Source organism: Petaurus breviceps, unplaced genomic scaffold (assembly GCF_028583685.1).
Source record: "Petaurus breviceps papuanus isolate PSGF00001 unplaced genomic scaffold, PetGlider_PUasm1.0 90919, whole genome shotgun sequence".
NCBI classification, from domain to species: Eukaryota; Metazoa; Chordata; class Mammalia; order Diprotodontia; family Petauridae; genus Petaurus; species Petaurus breviceps.
In genome coordinates this window covers 34,929,361-34,945,693 of record NW_027187378.1, presented here as the reverse complement: position 1 = coordinate 34,945,693, position 16,333 = coordinate 34,929,361, and the positions used below count along the sequence as shown (strand labels likewise).

Below are 16,333 nucleotides of genomic sequence, written 5' to 3'. Positions count from 1 at the left end.
AGAAAGATTCCTTTGGCAATTGAATGTAGCATGACCTGGAGTGAGGAAAGACTTAAGTCAGGGAGACCAACCAACAGTCTGTTTCAATAGTCTAGGAATGAGGTGATATCAGAGTGATAGCTGTAAAGAAAACGAGGATATAGGGGCATCTAGGTGGTACAGTGAGTAGAGCACCGGCCCTGGAGTTAGGAGGACCTGAGTTCAAATTCAGCCTCAGATACTTAACACAAAAACTAGCTGTGTGACTTTGGGCAAGTCACTTAACCCCAATTGCCCTCCAAAAAGCAAAAAAAAAAATAGAAAACAAGGATGTGAGAGTAAAAATAACAAGGCTTGGCAACAGATTAGCTTAAGTGAAGTGAGTGTTAGTGAGGAGCTGAGGATGCCCCCAATATTGCGAACCTGGGTGACTGAGAAGATGGTAGTGCCCTAGCTAATAATAGAAGAGTTGGCAAGAAAGGAATTTTGATGGGGAGAGCTAATGAGTTGCATTTTGTACTTTTTGAGTTTAAGATGCCTATGAGACACCTCTTCTTGTATCAATAAATAATAGCTTTTGTAAATAAATATTATTTAATTTTAAAAAAGATGCCTATGAGATGACTAGTTTGAAATGACATGTAAAACTAGAGGTCAGGAAAGAAGTTAGGGCTTGTTAATAGATCTGAACGTCATCTGCATGAAGATGAGAACAGAGGAATTCACTAAGCAAGCTAGCATAGAAAGAGAAGAGAGAAGGGATAAGTTTGAGTTCACATAGGAGGAAGGGCTATGACAGGGATCTTTTCCATTAGCTGGAAAACCAGCAGAAGTCTCTTGACTTGGTGAAAATGTGGAGTCTGGGCCTTTGCCATCCCACCTGTGTTTGCCAGGACTGCTACCAGGCCACTTGTCTCCAACCGTAAGCATGGCTGTTGAAGGGTAATTGTAATTCTTCCTTTTAATTACACAGTCTAGGAATTTTTTTTCCAAAATAAAATTGATATTCATTTTAAAAATTTTGAGTTCCAGATTCAGGAGTTTCTTTTAATTAAATAGCAATTTAGAATAACAATCCTTCCCCAACAATCAGAGAAGGCGCAAGTTGGGTAAAACAAGAAATAGTCAAGTATGGATTTTCTCCATCTTTTGCCAAATATCTGTTTTTGGATGCTTGCCACCTGCTTCCTTTCTTTCCCTGGTAGCCAGGAGCTCTTCCCCACCCTTAGAATTATGCCAATAAAAACCAACCCCAATTGTGCCAGCTATGGAATGGCAGGTGCAACAGAAGGGAGGCACTTGCCTCTGGGGAGGACATCAATTACCCCTTCATTGACCAGATGACCCCAAAGTACAAGGAGTCTCTGTTCATTCAGCTGGGGAAAAGTATAAGTCAGTTAAGTCCCTATGCTAGAGGGTCCTCTTACTCAAAACTGTATCCACAGCACCAGAAACCTCCCCAAAAGGCATTATTACAGTGATATGAAACAAATTCCCAACATGCACAATAAATGATTTAGAATAGCCAGTAACTAAATGCCTATAAATGTACTATTGTCAAAATGAGAGTTTTAGTCTGGATGGGGAGGGGCCATCTAATCCTGCCTCTGCTACTTATAACCTGTGTGACCTTAGAACACTCTCCGAGCCTCAGTTTCCTCATGTGCAAAATAGGTATGCTCTAGATGACGTTGAAGACCCTGTCCAACTCTAAATCTCATGATCTTAACTAAAGCACAGGCCTGACCATCACACTTACCATCTCAATAAATTCCAGTGGCTTCTTTCAGTTCTAGGATCAAATGTAAATTCCTTGAGTTAGCATTTTAAAGTCCTTTACAACCTGTCCCCTGACTTTTCAATCCTCTTATAGATTGCTTCCCACCATCCAGTCAAACTGGTCTTCTTACATTTCTCTTCTGTAACTCTCCATTTTACCCTCTTCCTTCCTATGTACCATCTGTCCCCCATGTCTAGGATGGGGGGCTTCCTCCATCCTCCCGCTGGTCTCTTAGAACCCCTAGTCTCCTTCAAGGCTCATCTCAGACAACAGCTTGTACATGAGACTTTTTCTCTTCCTCTCTCATTGCTAGTAGTGGCTTCCCCAGCAAAATCACCTTGTATCAATTTTGCATTTATGCATGTATGTCTCCATCTGCTACAGATAGTCTCCTTGAGGGCAGGAACTCTAGTTTTGCATCCCCATTGACTAGGCAAAGGTGCCTAACACACTGTATGAACTAGTAAATACTTGTTGAACAATTGATTACTCCTGCACTGTGGGTCTCGTCAGCTCTCTCTTACAGAGATTGATTTGTTTGTTCCTGCCAAAGATAGAATAATCTTCCCAGTTCTGTCTCCCTTAAAATTTTTTTCCAATCCATGACTACAGAGAGAGTGTTGAGTTTGAAGGTGTTGAGCTTGGATGGTGAATTCCAATTAGCTGAGGCTTATATTCCATCCTCTCCGATGCTCTGAGTGTGTCCATTTGCTCTGGCTCTTGACAAGATAGCAAGACATATTTCTTTTCTAACTCGATTTTAGATGCTGCTGTGGCCACACTGACTCAGAATGGCCCAGGCATGAATCTCCCATGGCTACTCTCCTTTATCCTCAGCCTACTCACAAATACACTCTTGTCATCCATCCCTAAACCACACTAAGCCCTGATTTGTATGCTGTATCTATCACCGCATATGTGTATCGGCCTTTGTCTTGTTATCTTATTAAATAAAAGTGGGTTGTAAAGAAATAAAACAATCAAAAAAGAAACTTACTGAGTTCCCCATTACTGTAGAGTTCAGCTAGCAATCTTGGGAGCCTCAGTCATTAAATGAAAAGAATAATTGAACCCAGGAGCTCAGACATCATCTCATCTAAATTGCAGCCCTACAGTGGGGATCTATACCTGGGATCCACAAATCCTCTCAAGGTCTATGGATGGCTTGGGTAGGGGAAAAAAACTACATTTTAATTTTCACTAGCCTCTAACTGAAATTTAACATTTCCTTCAATTATTTAAAAACATGATTCTGAGAAGGGAGTCCATAGGCTTCTCCAGCTTGTCAGAAGAACCCATGAAAAAACAGCAAGAGGTTAAGCATCCCTTAACTGCTCTACAGAAATCTCTTTTACAACCCCAGTGGTAACATCAATGGAAATAGCAAATTAGGAAAGGAACTCCCACCTTTCCCCAGCCCCCTTTTTGTTTCTTTCACTGCTGAAGGTAGGGAGAGATGATGTATTCAAGTTTTAGAAATAATGAATTTGAACTGACAAAACAAATGAGCTTCTAGGGTATCAAAGTATAAATATCCTAAAGGATTTCTTTCCTTCTCTGTGTGTGTGTGTGTGTGTGTATGTATGTGTGAGAATGAGAGAGAGAGAGAGAGAGAAATTAAAAGTGTTTTTAGCATGAAACAATAGGCAAAGTTTTATTAAACTTTCCTATGGAACATACTGATGAGATCAACAGTAAGACTTGAGTTCTTTTTTAATGAGGAGGGAAAGTGATGCACATCTCTGAATGAACACTAAGGTTCTTTCACCTGCAAACACAGATTTGCAATTTTTTTTGATGACCTACATACAATGCTATTAGCTTCATTTAGAATTTAAGAAGCCTTTATTATACTTAAATGAAAATTAAGCCAAATCCTGCCCTTTCCCTTTCTTCCCCAAGAAAGGAACACTGATTTATTTATTTTTTTTTCTTTTTGGATGGGGGAAGGTAGGGCAGTTGGGGTTAAGTGACTTGCCCAAAGTCACATGGCTAGTTTTGTGTTAAGTGTCTGAGGCAGGATTTGAACTCAGGTCCTCCTGATTTCAGGACTGGTGCTCTATTTACTGCAGCACCTAGCCAGCCCAGAAACACTGATTGTAATACCAATGTTTAAAACTGGAGAGTGAACTGAAATTCTTCGTAAACTTTCAATTCCCTTCATAGGCAAAACTTAGCAGTGGTTCTTGTATTAGGTTTTTAAAAAAGATTTACGATAATGCCTTGGGTACAATATTGGTTCCTATCTAGGTTTAAAAGAGAAAATTTCAGTTATTCAGGATAATAGTATGAAGATGATGGGGGAAGGCAAGGCAATTAGGATTAAGTGACTTGCCCAAGGTCACTCAGCTGGTTGTCTCAAGTATCTGAAGCCGCATTTGAACTCAGGTCCTCCTGACTCCAGGGCTGGTGCTCTATTCACTGCGCCACCTAGCCACCCCAATATGTATTAAAAAACAACAACCAAAAAAACCCCAACCCAACTTCCTTATTTATGGGGAGAAATCTTTACTAGAATAAACCTTGTTGGACAGCAAGATCCTTTGTCAGTTTTGCTCTTTTGTTATTAAGAAGGCAAATCAATTAAACAAGATGAAGTCTCCTCTTGAAACAATGGCTTTTAGAAAGTCATCATCTTCCTCCTAAAATGACTCCTTGCAATGGAATAGTCTCCATCCTCTAAATCTCTTTCAGAAGAGAAGGAAATTAAAAATCAACATTCAAAGGAGCAGAATTTGAAGGAATTTTCTTAGTCAATAAATTAAATATGTATGAATAGACCTGACAGGCATTTAGGGCTTTATATTCAGATTCATAGAAATAAACAACGTGACACAGAAGATAATGCCTTCCCTATATTATGACAAATCCTGACTCCCTGCAGTTTGTTCCATTGGTTATCAGTATAAATACCTTGATATTTTAAAACCTTCTTCCAAAATTTGGTATAGTATTTTTCCCAATGATATGTTTGTGGTTGTTGTCTATTTCAGGCCATCACATATATGCTTTTTACCCATTCTTCATTTGAACTATTTGATGGATATTCCCAACAGACCATACGACTTTTTAATTAAGGTGTATTTTGTGCTGGAAAAATAAGAAATGACCAAGCAAAAGAAGTAGGATTACAGCTAATGGTGTGCTGGGAATATTTAACAACCTATTCTCCAAAAATGTACAACATACTTTTAAGTTTAATCTGTTTTGTTGACATTTTCTCTATCACTTTATTAATTCTAGACGATTAACAGAAAAATAAATCAAGCCTCATTTGTATTATTTGCCAATATTCGAGGTATAAATGCTCACATTGAAAACTTTAACGCTAGTTCCAGACTGACCTAACTCCAGCGTACCCCTTGGGATCAGGAAGGCATGGATTAAATCTTGCCTGTCACATTCTGACTATGTGATCCTCAACAAGTTACTTAACCTCTCCCTGCCTCCGGCAACTTGCTAAAATTATAAATTGCAGAAGCTGCCAATCTAAGTCGCTAGGAGTTTCCTTATGTCAATGAATCACAGTTATACAACTCCTATTGACACCATCATTATTATTTTCAATTGTGTCCAACTCTTTGTGACCCCATTTTGGGGTTTTCTTGGCCAAAATACTGGAGTAGTTTGCCATTTCCTTTTCCAGCTCATTTTACAGATGAGGAAACTGAAGCCAACAGAATTAAGTGACTTGTCCAATGTCACACAGCAAATAAGCATCCAAGGCTAGATTTGAACTCATGAAGATAGGTCTTCCTGATTCCAAGCCCAGTGCTCCATCCACTGTACTACCTAACTGTACTAATGTATTAACTTAGTTTGGCACTCTTGGCTTTTCAACATTTACAAAAATACAAAATAGTCCCAAGTATAGTGAGAATACTAAAATATTTGGTGTCCACATGGGAAAATATTCTCTGTTTGAAACATCCCACCAACACAATCATGTTAAGAACAATTGATATAAAATATGCGATTTTTCAGGGATACAGTTTAAGCAGGCCATTGTGATTCTAATGGACCTTCTCAGGGTTTGGCTGAAATGGTTCCACTTGGCTTGCCATTTAATCAAATTCCCTTCCTTCCAAATTGGTTCTCTGCTTTATTGCTGACACTTAGGACATGTCCAAGTTTCCTCAACCAATATGAATACACTTCCTGTGTAACATTAATCCAATTCTTCTGGTGTCTTTCAGAGATATCTAAATTGATACTTAGTCTAAAATCTTTGACTGACTGAGATGTGTTCTCAGCAGGCTGAGGTATGCATCAGATCACATTATCACTGTAAGCGGAGTGGCATAATTCATCAGCCAATTTGGTGGCCACTCTCTCTTCCCCCACCCCACAACTTTTTAGGCTTATACCACAGGTATCCATCAATGACTGCTCCTTCCTCTGAATGCACAGCACATATTGTCTATACCACTTATAACATAGGTATTTGGGTAAGTCATTTAAATGTGTTGGGCCTTGATTTCTTCATCCTTAAAATAAAGAGCTTGGGATGGATGATCTTTATGGTTTCTTCCACTTTTGACATTCTGTGTTCTGAGAATCTATGTTTTATCATACTGTCTAAAATTATTTAACCTTTGGATTATATTTTAACTTGTGTTTTTATGCCTTATCTTACAAACTTGAGAGATTTTAGTTTTCTTTAGGGAAGGAGTCCTATGCCTTAATACAGCTTTGTGTCCCTGCTCTTCCTCCCTGCTTCCTGCCTGCCCACCCATAGCATTGACCACAATGTTCTACACCCAAGTGGCCCTCAGTATATTGTTTTTGTTTCTCTGAGTTCATGCATTTTAGAAAACTACTCTGCCTCCATCTGATCAGTGGTTTGGGGCAGGGATGGAAGGTGTACACAGGGTGCACAGGAGGTGGTAAGAATATTAGAAACAATATTTATTGCTATTTGAGACTGCTTCTACTGAAAACTAGTTTGGGGGATAGGAAGTAATTTTTTATTTATATTTGGGGTCCCTTTGATGTGATTATATTGCCTTTGGGAAGGTGAGATTGCTGGTGATCAATATTGCAAGGTCAGCAAGGGTTACATTGTCTTAATCTGAAATGGTTGGGTTTTTCTCCAAAAATAATGTTGGTCCAGGGATGTCAGCATGATATGCAATGCAATGCAGGGCAAATGCCAGAACAATAAGAAATAGACACATAAAGTAAACGGGGCACACTACTTTTAAACTAAAAGAACTTTTTAGTGAGTTTGTAGTCATTCCAGGGATGCATGGTTGGCTTAGGGCTCCCAGACTTAGGAAGGAAACACAACAGTAAGTTCCAGTAGATTAATACTGAATGACACTGTTCCCTGCCATCTCCTCCCCAAGACACATAAAATCCCCTTTTCTAAAGTTACTGTTTATCCAGGAAGTCTGACAACTGGATGGAGTTTTTCCATTCTCAAGATATTTTTGTGTGTTCATACAGGGCTGCCAACTTCAGAAATTATACATTTATCCAGCTGAGTGGTGAGTTCTCAAGAGGCAAGGGGCTTGACGTTGGTGCTCGAGTATGGAAAGGAAGCAATGTCCTTCTCTTTTTCTGTGATGTTGACATCTACTTTACCTCAGAATTCCTCAACACGTGCAGGCTGAACACACAGCCAGGTAAAGCTTCCCCAGGTGGATTGTCCTCATGTAGTAGGGATTCTATAGAAGCATAGCCCATTGGATACGTGTGGGGATGAGTGGGTAGGGACCATCCCATGGAGTATGCCTGAAACTGAACTGAGGTCCCCAGACCCTTCCAGTGACACATGTGACTCAGAGTTGAGGGACCTGTGCTGCAAGATGATGAAGCATAACCTCATCAGTCCCTTTGTTCTTATGACAGCAGGAGCAGCAGCACATGGCAAAGATAATAAAATAATAACTAACATTATATAGCATTTACTATGTGCCAGACACTGTACTAAGTCCTTTAAAATTATCCCATTTGATTCTTACAACAACCCTGGGAGGTGGGTACTATTATTATCTCCATTTTACAAATGAGGAAACTGAGGCAAACAGATTAAGTGACTTGCCCAGGGTCACATACCTAGTAAATGTCTAAGACTAAATTTGAACTCAGGTCTTCTTGACTCCAGGCCCAGCACCATCTAGCTGGTCACTGAGCAACAAGTGCTTCCCAGTACTAGAACTTCTGGCCAATCCGATAGACCTGAACACATAAAAATTCCTCCTAATAGTACTAGAAATTAATTTTCTTTATGTTTTCCTATCTTCAGGTCATGCTTCAAGGAAATTGTTAATCTACATGGATCAAATCCTTTAAAACTAAAATCAAAATAAATTCCTTGCAGTCTTACAAGTCCCTTATAAGAGTAACAATGCACTGATTACTGATCTAACCTAACCTAACACTAGCCCTGAGTCCTCAGAGTCCTAAAATGCTTGGCAGACAAGGAGAAAGCTAGAGGAAGTTTTTGCTTCTTTTAATCCTACTGAATCGGCTCATTGGCCAGTCTTCTTTGTCAATGTCCAATCCTCTTCCACCATTACAGGGACTGGGGGACCATTAAGGCCAATTACTTCTTCATTCCGGAGCCCAAGTCCTTCCAGGCTGAGTCATCTGTGATGCCAGAAGTAGACAGAGGAGCTGAGTTCAGTTCCATGCATGCTCCTTGGACTGGCCCCCACCACCTAATGCACAAGGTCTTGCTTGTGAATTTTAAGAAAATGTTTGTTTTCTGATTTGTAGGAAAAAAGGTGTTTTATCCAGTCCTTTTCAGTCAGTACAATCCTGGAATAATTTATGGTCACCACGATTCAGTTCCACCCTTAGAACAACAACTGGTGAGTAATTTGTCCTTTGAAGTATATATGTTACAGTCCATTTGAAGAACAATTTAGATTCATGGGATACTTGACTTTGTGCAGGTGGGTTGACTTGATTCCTTTTCTCAGTTTTCATTGACTCAAATGTCTTTCTGCATCTGAAGGGTTTACTTGTTCAAAGTGTTTACAGAACTCGAAGGAAGAGAATAATTAAAAACTGTTCCCCAAATGCTTACATGTTATCCGAGCCTTTTACTTCATACAACCATGTATTTTTAGTCTCTCTGTTTGCTCATCTGTTAAATGGGGATAATAATGTTTGCACTCCCTACTTCTCAGAAATGATGTAAGGAAATTGCTCTGTAAATGGGAAAAGATAAAGAATTGTAAACAACTCACGTTACTATTTCACTATTGCGATTATTATCAGGGAAGGAATTCCTGCAGGAGATGAATTTTGAAAGATATGTTATGCATAGATTAGTGATTCCCTGCCAGGCATGTTGGCACAGCCCTGCCATCCCTGTTACTGGGGAGGCCGAGGCTGATGAATCTTGGGTTGAATTCTGAGTTGCAGCGAGCTGGGCTGGTTGAGAGTCTGCACTAAATTTACCATTAATATGGTGAGCCTTCAGAAGTGGGCGAGGGTGTGATTAGCAGCTGTTCTTTTCTTCATTATGTTTATCATATATTATATATTTGTGTATGTGTTATATCCCCTGTGCCAGACTTAGGTCAAGGACTAGGAGCTTTGTTGTTATTCAGTTATTTTCAGTTATGTAGATTCTTCGTGACTCCATTGGGGTTTTTCTTGGCAGAGATATTGGAGTGGTTTGCCATTTCCTTCTCCAACTCATTTTACAGATGAGGAACGGAGGATTAAGTGACTTGCCTGGGGTCACACAGCTAGTATGTGTCTGAGGCCATATTTAAACTGACCAAGATAGCGCCAGGCCTGACGCTCTCCACTGTGTCACCTAGCTGCCCAATAATATAATTAGGGGTATTCAGAGCTAGCTAGGTGAATGGACTGTGAGTTAGGGGCCATATTTCTCTTTTATCTCTGCCAGCACTCACATGGTGCTTTACACATAGTAAATACTTTCATCACTGATTGAGTGAATGAATTGTGATCATTTGTTTTAACTAAGGTCTCTTTAATTTATTACTGTTTTGATGTCTGTCTTTGTAAGATAAAATGTGATTTTTCTAAGAGTGTGTGTATATGTGTGTGCATATAAGCATTTGAATCTCTTAGGTCTTGGATTTCTAAGCAAAAAATTAGACCATCTCAGTCTAGTCTCATGACTGTTACAATCATGTTCTAGGGAGTAAGTCTTAAGCTAACAAATGGTTATGTTCCACAGTAGCTATACAAATAGGACTCAAATGAATAGATGTGCTTGTTATTCCTCCTTAGCCCAGTTTGATAAGAGAATAACTTTCCATAAGTGGAAGAGAACAGCCAGAAAATTCATAAGTTTTTGCATTTAATTAAGACAAGTCAAAGGTGTTTGTTTAACTAATAGATTTTGCAGAGTTAAAGGCTTTTAGAAATGGCAAACAGGCACTTTCCATATATCTTAACCACTGTTGACATTTTTCTCTGATACCTCATCTTGTCATGGAATGGTTTTTTTTAATATTTTATTTTTTCCAATTATATATAAAAACATTTTTTAATTTTTTTTTTTTACAATTTTGAGTTTCAAATTCTCTCCTACTCTCTTTCCCCTCCTTCCTCATTGAGGAGGCAAGCGATTTGATATAGGTTATAGATGTATAGTCATGCAAAATATATTTCCATAGTGGTCATGTTATAAAAGAAAACACAATAAATTTTTTAAGTTTAAAAAGACTAGCAATACCACTTCTAGGGTTGTATCCCAAAGAGATCATAGAAATGGGAAGAGGCCCCATGTGTACACAAATATTTATAGCAGCTCTTTTTGTGGTGGCAAAGAATTGGAAGTCAAGGGGATGCCCATCAATTGGGGAATGGCTAAACAAGCTGTGGTATATGAATGTAATGGAATACTACTGTGCTATAAGAAATGAGGAGTAGACGGACTTCATATTTACCTGGAGAGACATATACAAACTGATGTTGAGTGAAAAGAGTAGAACTAGGAGAAATTTGTGCACAATTATAGACACAACGTATGTGAAGACCAACTTTGATAGACTGGGCTCTTCTCAGCAATACAAGGTTTTAAGACAACTCCAAAAGACTCGTGATGGAAAGAGATGTCCACATCCAGAGAAAAAACTACAGAGTTTGAATGCAGATTGAAGCAAACTACCAGCTCTCTTTCTTTTTCTTCTTTTGTTTTGTTTCCTCTTTCCCATTGTTCATTCCATCGGTTATAATCCTTCTTTACAACCTGACTAATGTTTAATATGAAGGCATTTGCAGATCATATATTTCATTGCATGCCGCCATGGAGGTTAGCAAGGATAAGGAGGGGAAGAAAATTTGAAACTCAAGGGATTGTGGAACTGAATCTTGTAAACTAAAAGTAAACAAATAATTTTTTAAAAAAAATTTTAAAAAGAAAGTATGATTTTATTTTCCTTCAAACTCCATTGCTTATTTCTCTGGAGATGGATAGCATTTTTCATCATTGGTCCTTCAGAATTATTTTGGATGATTGTATTGCTAAGAATAGCTAAGTTATTCACAGTTGATCAGTGCACAATATTATTATTACTGTGAACAGTGGTTCTGGTTTTTCTCCCTTTGCTTTACATCATCAGTTCATATAAGTCTTTCCAGGTTTTTCTGAAAGCATCTTGCTTATCATTTCTTACAACACAATAGTATTACATCTCAATCATATACCACAACTTGTTCAACCATTCCCCAGCTGCTGAGCATCCCTTCAATTTACAATTTACATGGCATGGAGTTTTAAAAGGTTATGCTAGGTAGGGACTGAGGCCAGATTTTGGGGGGATGTATAGGGCCCATATCCTAGGAAGACCATATCCAGGAATTGCCCCTTTCTTTGACGAAATATATTTCAGGACACCAAGATTCATGGTATTGGTTCTGCCTCATATATAAGTTCTCTAAAATTCTGCTTCTGATATACCTTTCTAGACATTTTGTATGTTCAGGCACTCTATGTTCCATTCAAATTGGCATACTAGCTGTTTTCTGAATTCAGTATCCCATCTAGAATGATTTTTATACACACACACACACACATTTATGTCTAATGATATCCATCTCTGGGGCAGGGGAGAAAAAAATTCACATGATAACTTTATTATATATTTAAAAGAAATAGCAAGTTGTACACAATAGATTTACAATTTCATGTGCAATCATCTTTTAAAAATTATTATTATACTGTTATGAAAATGCAAATGTTTTATTCCAAAAATCAGAAAATAGATTTAAAAAATTTTCAACTGCCTTCCCAACAAAAAAGGTTATTCTGGGTAAGAAATAATTCAATAGGATTATTTGAATATAAAAGAATAAGCATTTATTAAGCACCTAGTATATACTAGGCATTGTACTTAGTGCTTTACAAATATCTCATCTGACCATCACAAAACCCCCATAAAACCCCCACAAGGTAGGTGCTATTATTGTCTCTAGTTTATAGTTGAGGACACCGAGGCAGATAGACATCTTGCTCAGGTTCACACAGTTAGTATGGATCTAAGGCCACATTTGAACTCAGGTCAGGGTTTCCTGACTCTAGGCCCAGCACTCTCTCCACTCTGCTACCTAGCTGCCTCTAGTCATAGATTGTGTATTTGTTATCTGAGGACTAAGCTCAGTGTCTCATCACCAGGTTAGCTACAGATTGAAGGAGTCTCTAGTCACAGCAGCTCAAGAAGACAGTCTCCTGGGCTGCAGAGGGCTGACAATCTGTTATAGTAGGAGGAATATCCACACCAAAAAAATCACAGGCCCTTTGGAAAAATTTAGCCAAGCCAAGGCAACTCACTTCATATGGAAACACCCCTGATCACAGAAATATTTTTGATTTAAAATAACATTTCAACTTTGCAATTTAATTTAAAATATCAACATAATTAGTAGATTTACTATTTTTTCCTTGTATTGGACTTAGATGTTATTCAATTATGTCTATACATACATACCTTATTAAAATTAATTATCTGAATTAGATAACAAATCTCAGGCACAGACTTCCAAGGATGTAATGATTTAATAGTAGAAGTCGACAGTAATTAGTGACAAAGGACTGATTTGCAGAGCTTATTTTTATAACAGAAATGAAGCATGAGACTTATAGGATTAGGGAAATAGAATAAAAATGGTTGATAGACCAGTTTGCAAATTTGGCTTGCTGGGATATCAGGGGCATAATGGACAGTTTCTAGGATAGGACAACTATTAAATCTGATATTCTGTTGGATTATTGGATTAGGGCCTGGATCTATCAACCTGTCTGTCAAGGTGAGATTGTCTTAGGAATCTCTGCCCTGCATTTTTAGCATTTTTCAATGAAAAAGATTACTTTAAAAGCCCTGTAGTTTGAACTTAGTTTGAGGGAGTTCAGAAAAAGGGGAACTAAAATTGAGGAGGAATTTGTGATTTATTGTGGGTAAGTTAGCAGTCACACACACCCCCCCGCCCACCCCGCTCCGCCGTCCAGTTTCCAGAAAGGGAAACCCAACCTTAGAAGATTACAGTGCCCAATTTATACCTAATCTCTAGCTCAAGAAAATAAAGGGAGGAGGTGGGGCACTTATCCACTAAGACTGGAAAGAGAAATTTAAAACCTTTAGTCAGTCCCCCTTTCTCCAGCTGCCAGAAAGGGCAGATATATGTCTTACGCTAGATTATCTGCTACTAAATGATAAACTCATATCAATCTATGTATTTACTAAATCTATAGGTAACCTAGACCTAAGAGAACGTCTTTGTTAGTTTGGCTTTTTCTAAAGAGGGGGACTTAATCCAACAATCAAAGTAAAAATAAATCAAAGTAATCAATGCTAACTGATCTAAAGGTTATTCCTTTTCGGCATATAGGTGTATATATACACATATATTCTAGCCTTCTTTCTTGGTTGTTTGCTTTCTAAAGCACTTGATGTCCCACCACCCCCAAGGAGGATGTCTACTGTCTGCTTCCTGGTATTCTTGGAAGGTCAACAAGAACTTTCTAGTGAGGGCTTTCAGAGTTTTTATTTTGTCATGTTTTGAATATGGCAAGTGATTCTTTTGGCACCATGGCTGCAGTCCATCCTGTCGTTGGCTGGGAATTTTGAATGATGGCAAATTATATTGAGAACAATATTAGAGGCACAAGCAAAAGTAATAATCTGCTTTTTAAAAAAACCTCAAGTTATAACTATTTCCTTCATTACTGAACAGAGCAAAAGCTTAAAGCTTAAAGATCTACCCAGACTCTTCTTTTCCCTTCCTTCTTAGTATGCCATTGGGATGGTCACAGAAGAGAGCTGCTCTTGTGCCTTAGTCTTTCTCCTTGTGTTATTGAAACTCCAAATAATAACAGTAATAGCTAATGTTTATATAACACTTTGAGGTTTGCAAAAGGATTTATAAACATTATCTCATTTTATCCTCACAACAACCCGGGGAGGTGGATGCTATTATTATCCTCCTTTTGCAAATGAAGAAATGAAGGCAGACAAGCAATTGGGGACGTGTCCAGGATCACACAGCGAGCAAGAATCTGAAGTCAGATTTGTTCTCAGGTTTTCCTGACTCCAGGTCCAGTACCCTTTATTTATTGTAGCAGAGAATACCCTTTATTTTTATTTTAAGTTCTAAGTGATTACACATGATGGACTGTTTATACAGAAACAGAATTAGTCTTGTTATGCTTAAGCCCAAAGGGTAAAGCTAGGAGCAGTGGGAGAAAAGATCCCAAGAGAAGGATTTATTTTAGGTTCTGTGTAAGGAAGAACTTTCTAATGACTGGAGGTCTTTAAGCAGTTTGATTGCTACCTGTAGCAAGTTATAGGATTGATTGGACTAGATAGCCTTTTAGTACTCTTTTAATATGGAGGCTTTGTAATTCTGTGATATTCCTTTATACTTGTAACCCTCAGATGTCTCTATATTTCAGGGGATCCTGAAATGTCCTGGGGATCATGGCTATCTTTTGAGAGGGGGGGAGGGGAGGGAGATGATTGAGTGATAGAGATTGATAGAAAGATAGATGATTGATAGAGATGGGTAGAGAGATGATAATGACATAGAAATACAGACAGACGGATGGATGGATAGATAGATAGATAGATAGATAGATAGATAGATAGATAGATAGATAGATAGATAGATAGATAGATAGATAGATAGAGAAAGGTATTTATTGATAGTCCTGGTACAGAAATATTTAATCATGGAGGGAAAGTTAAGACATCATTTTCTAATTTGACTGTCTATTTATTACAATATTGCTCAACTAGTGCCCTGGGATTATTTTCCTCAAAGTAAGAAAAAGGTCATGTCCTGGAAAAGGCAATGCAGAGCAAGATCGCAAGATCTTGGGTGAACAGAAAGATTCCTGCTTTTACTTATCAATTGCTCTCTTTAAAAAAAAAAAACACCTTTTAAAAATTAACAATCTTTTTTTTCTCTTCCTCTCACCCCCTTACACCCCTCAAAAATGGAAAAAAAAGAAAAATAAAACCCTTGAAACAAATCTGCATATTTGAGCAAAACAAATTTCTACATTGGTGATATCCAAAAATATATGTGTAATTCAGCATCTAGAGTCAGTAACCTCTTTGTGAGGAGGTGAGTAGCATGTTTCCATCACCAGTCCTCTGGAACTATATAGTTGGTCCCTTCAATGACAAGAATTCTTAAGCCCTTCAAATTTGTTTGTTGTCATTATTATGTAAATTTTTTCCTGGTTCTTCTCACTTTACTCTGAGTCATTTCAAACAAGTCTTTCCAGGTTCCTCTGAAAGTATGCCTTTTGTAATTTCCTATAACACAACAGTATTCCACTACATTCATACACCAAAATTTATTCATCCATTCTCCAAATGATGGTCACCTCCTTTAGTTTCCATTTGCTTACTATAAAAAAGGTGCTGCTGTAAATATTTTTGTTCAGATGGATCCATTTGTTCTCTGAGCCTCATTTTCCTTATCTGTGAAAATGAGGGAATTGAACTCCGTGGCCTCTAAGGGTGCTTCCAATTCTAAATCTATAATGCAACTATATTACTATACTCAAAGCTATAGATAATCATATTATTGTTATAATCATCCCTGGAGGATGAATTTATTCCTATTTATATATTGCTAGATAGATACCCCTCCTCCTATTCCCTAGGAACATTTAGTTAGTTATTTACCCAAAAGTGAGCCTTGACATCAACTCAGACTATACAGACCATTTATCTCTGCCTCTTAGAATCCTTAGCATTTTCCAAGCTTAGTTCATGTGCTATCTCCTTATGGAAAGCCTTTCAGTATCCACTTGTTCCTGCTCAAATTACCATGCAAGCACTTACCTTTTTATATATTTTTTCTTCCCACTAAATTATAAAGTCCCTGAGGATAGGAACTATTTCTCATTTTTTTTTCTTTTGTATCCCCAGCACCTAGCACTGTTCCTTGTACCTTTTACATAATAAGCACTTAATACATGCTTATTGGGTTGTATGGGATGACAAAGAGAGAGAGAGAGCTGCTCTTCCTGTCCTGACTCTATTCTGCTTGGGTTGGGTAGTGCTGTTATCTCCCCAACAATGGCAAGGAAGGAAAGAAGGAAGGAAGGAAGAAAGGAAGGAAGGAAGGAAG

General features: G+C 38.1%; 1 protein-coding gene across 11 annotated transcripts in view; it reads left to right on the top strand.

The window, feature by feature from the left end:
• The window catches only part of CSGALNACT1 (chondroitin sulfate N-acetylgalactosaminyltransferase 1), a 405,491-nt gene that overhangs the window by 372,692 nt on the left and 16,466 nt on the right, over positions 1 to 16,333 (top strand). For all 11 annotated transcript variants that reach the window (XM_069075776.1, XM_069075774.1, XM_069075771.1 and 8 more), the window contains 2 exons: positions 7,208 to 7,386; positions 8,483 to 8,577. In XM_069075776.1, the coding sequence (XP_068931877.1) occupies positions 7,208 to 7,386; positions 8,483 to 8,577 (274 nt within the window). The remainder of the gene's footprint in view (positions 1 to 7,207; positions 7,387 to 8,482; positions 8,578 to 16,333) is intronic.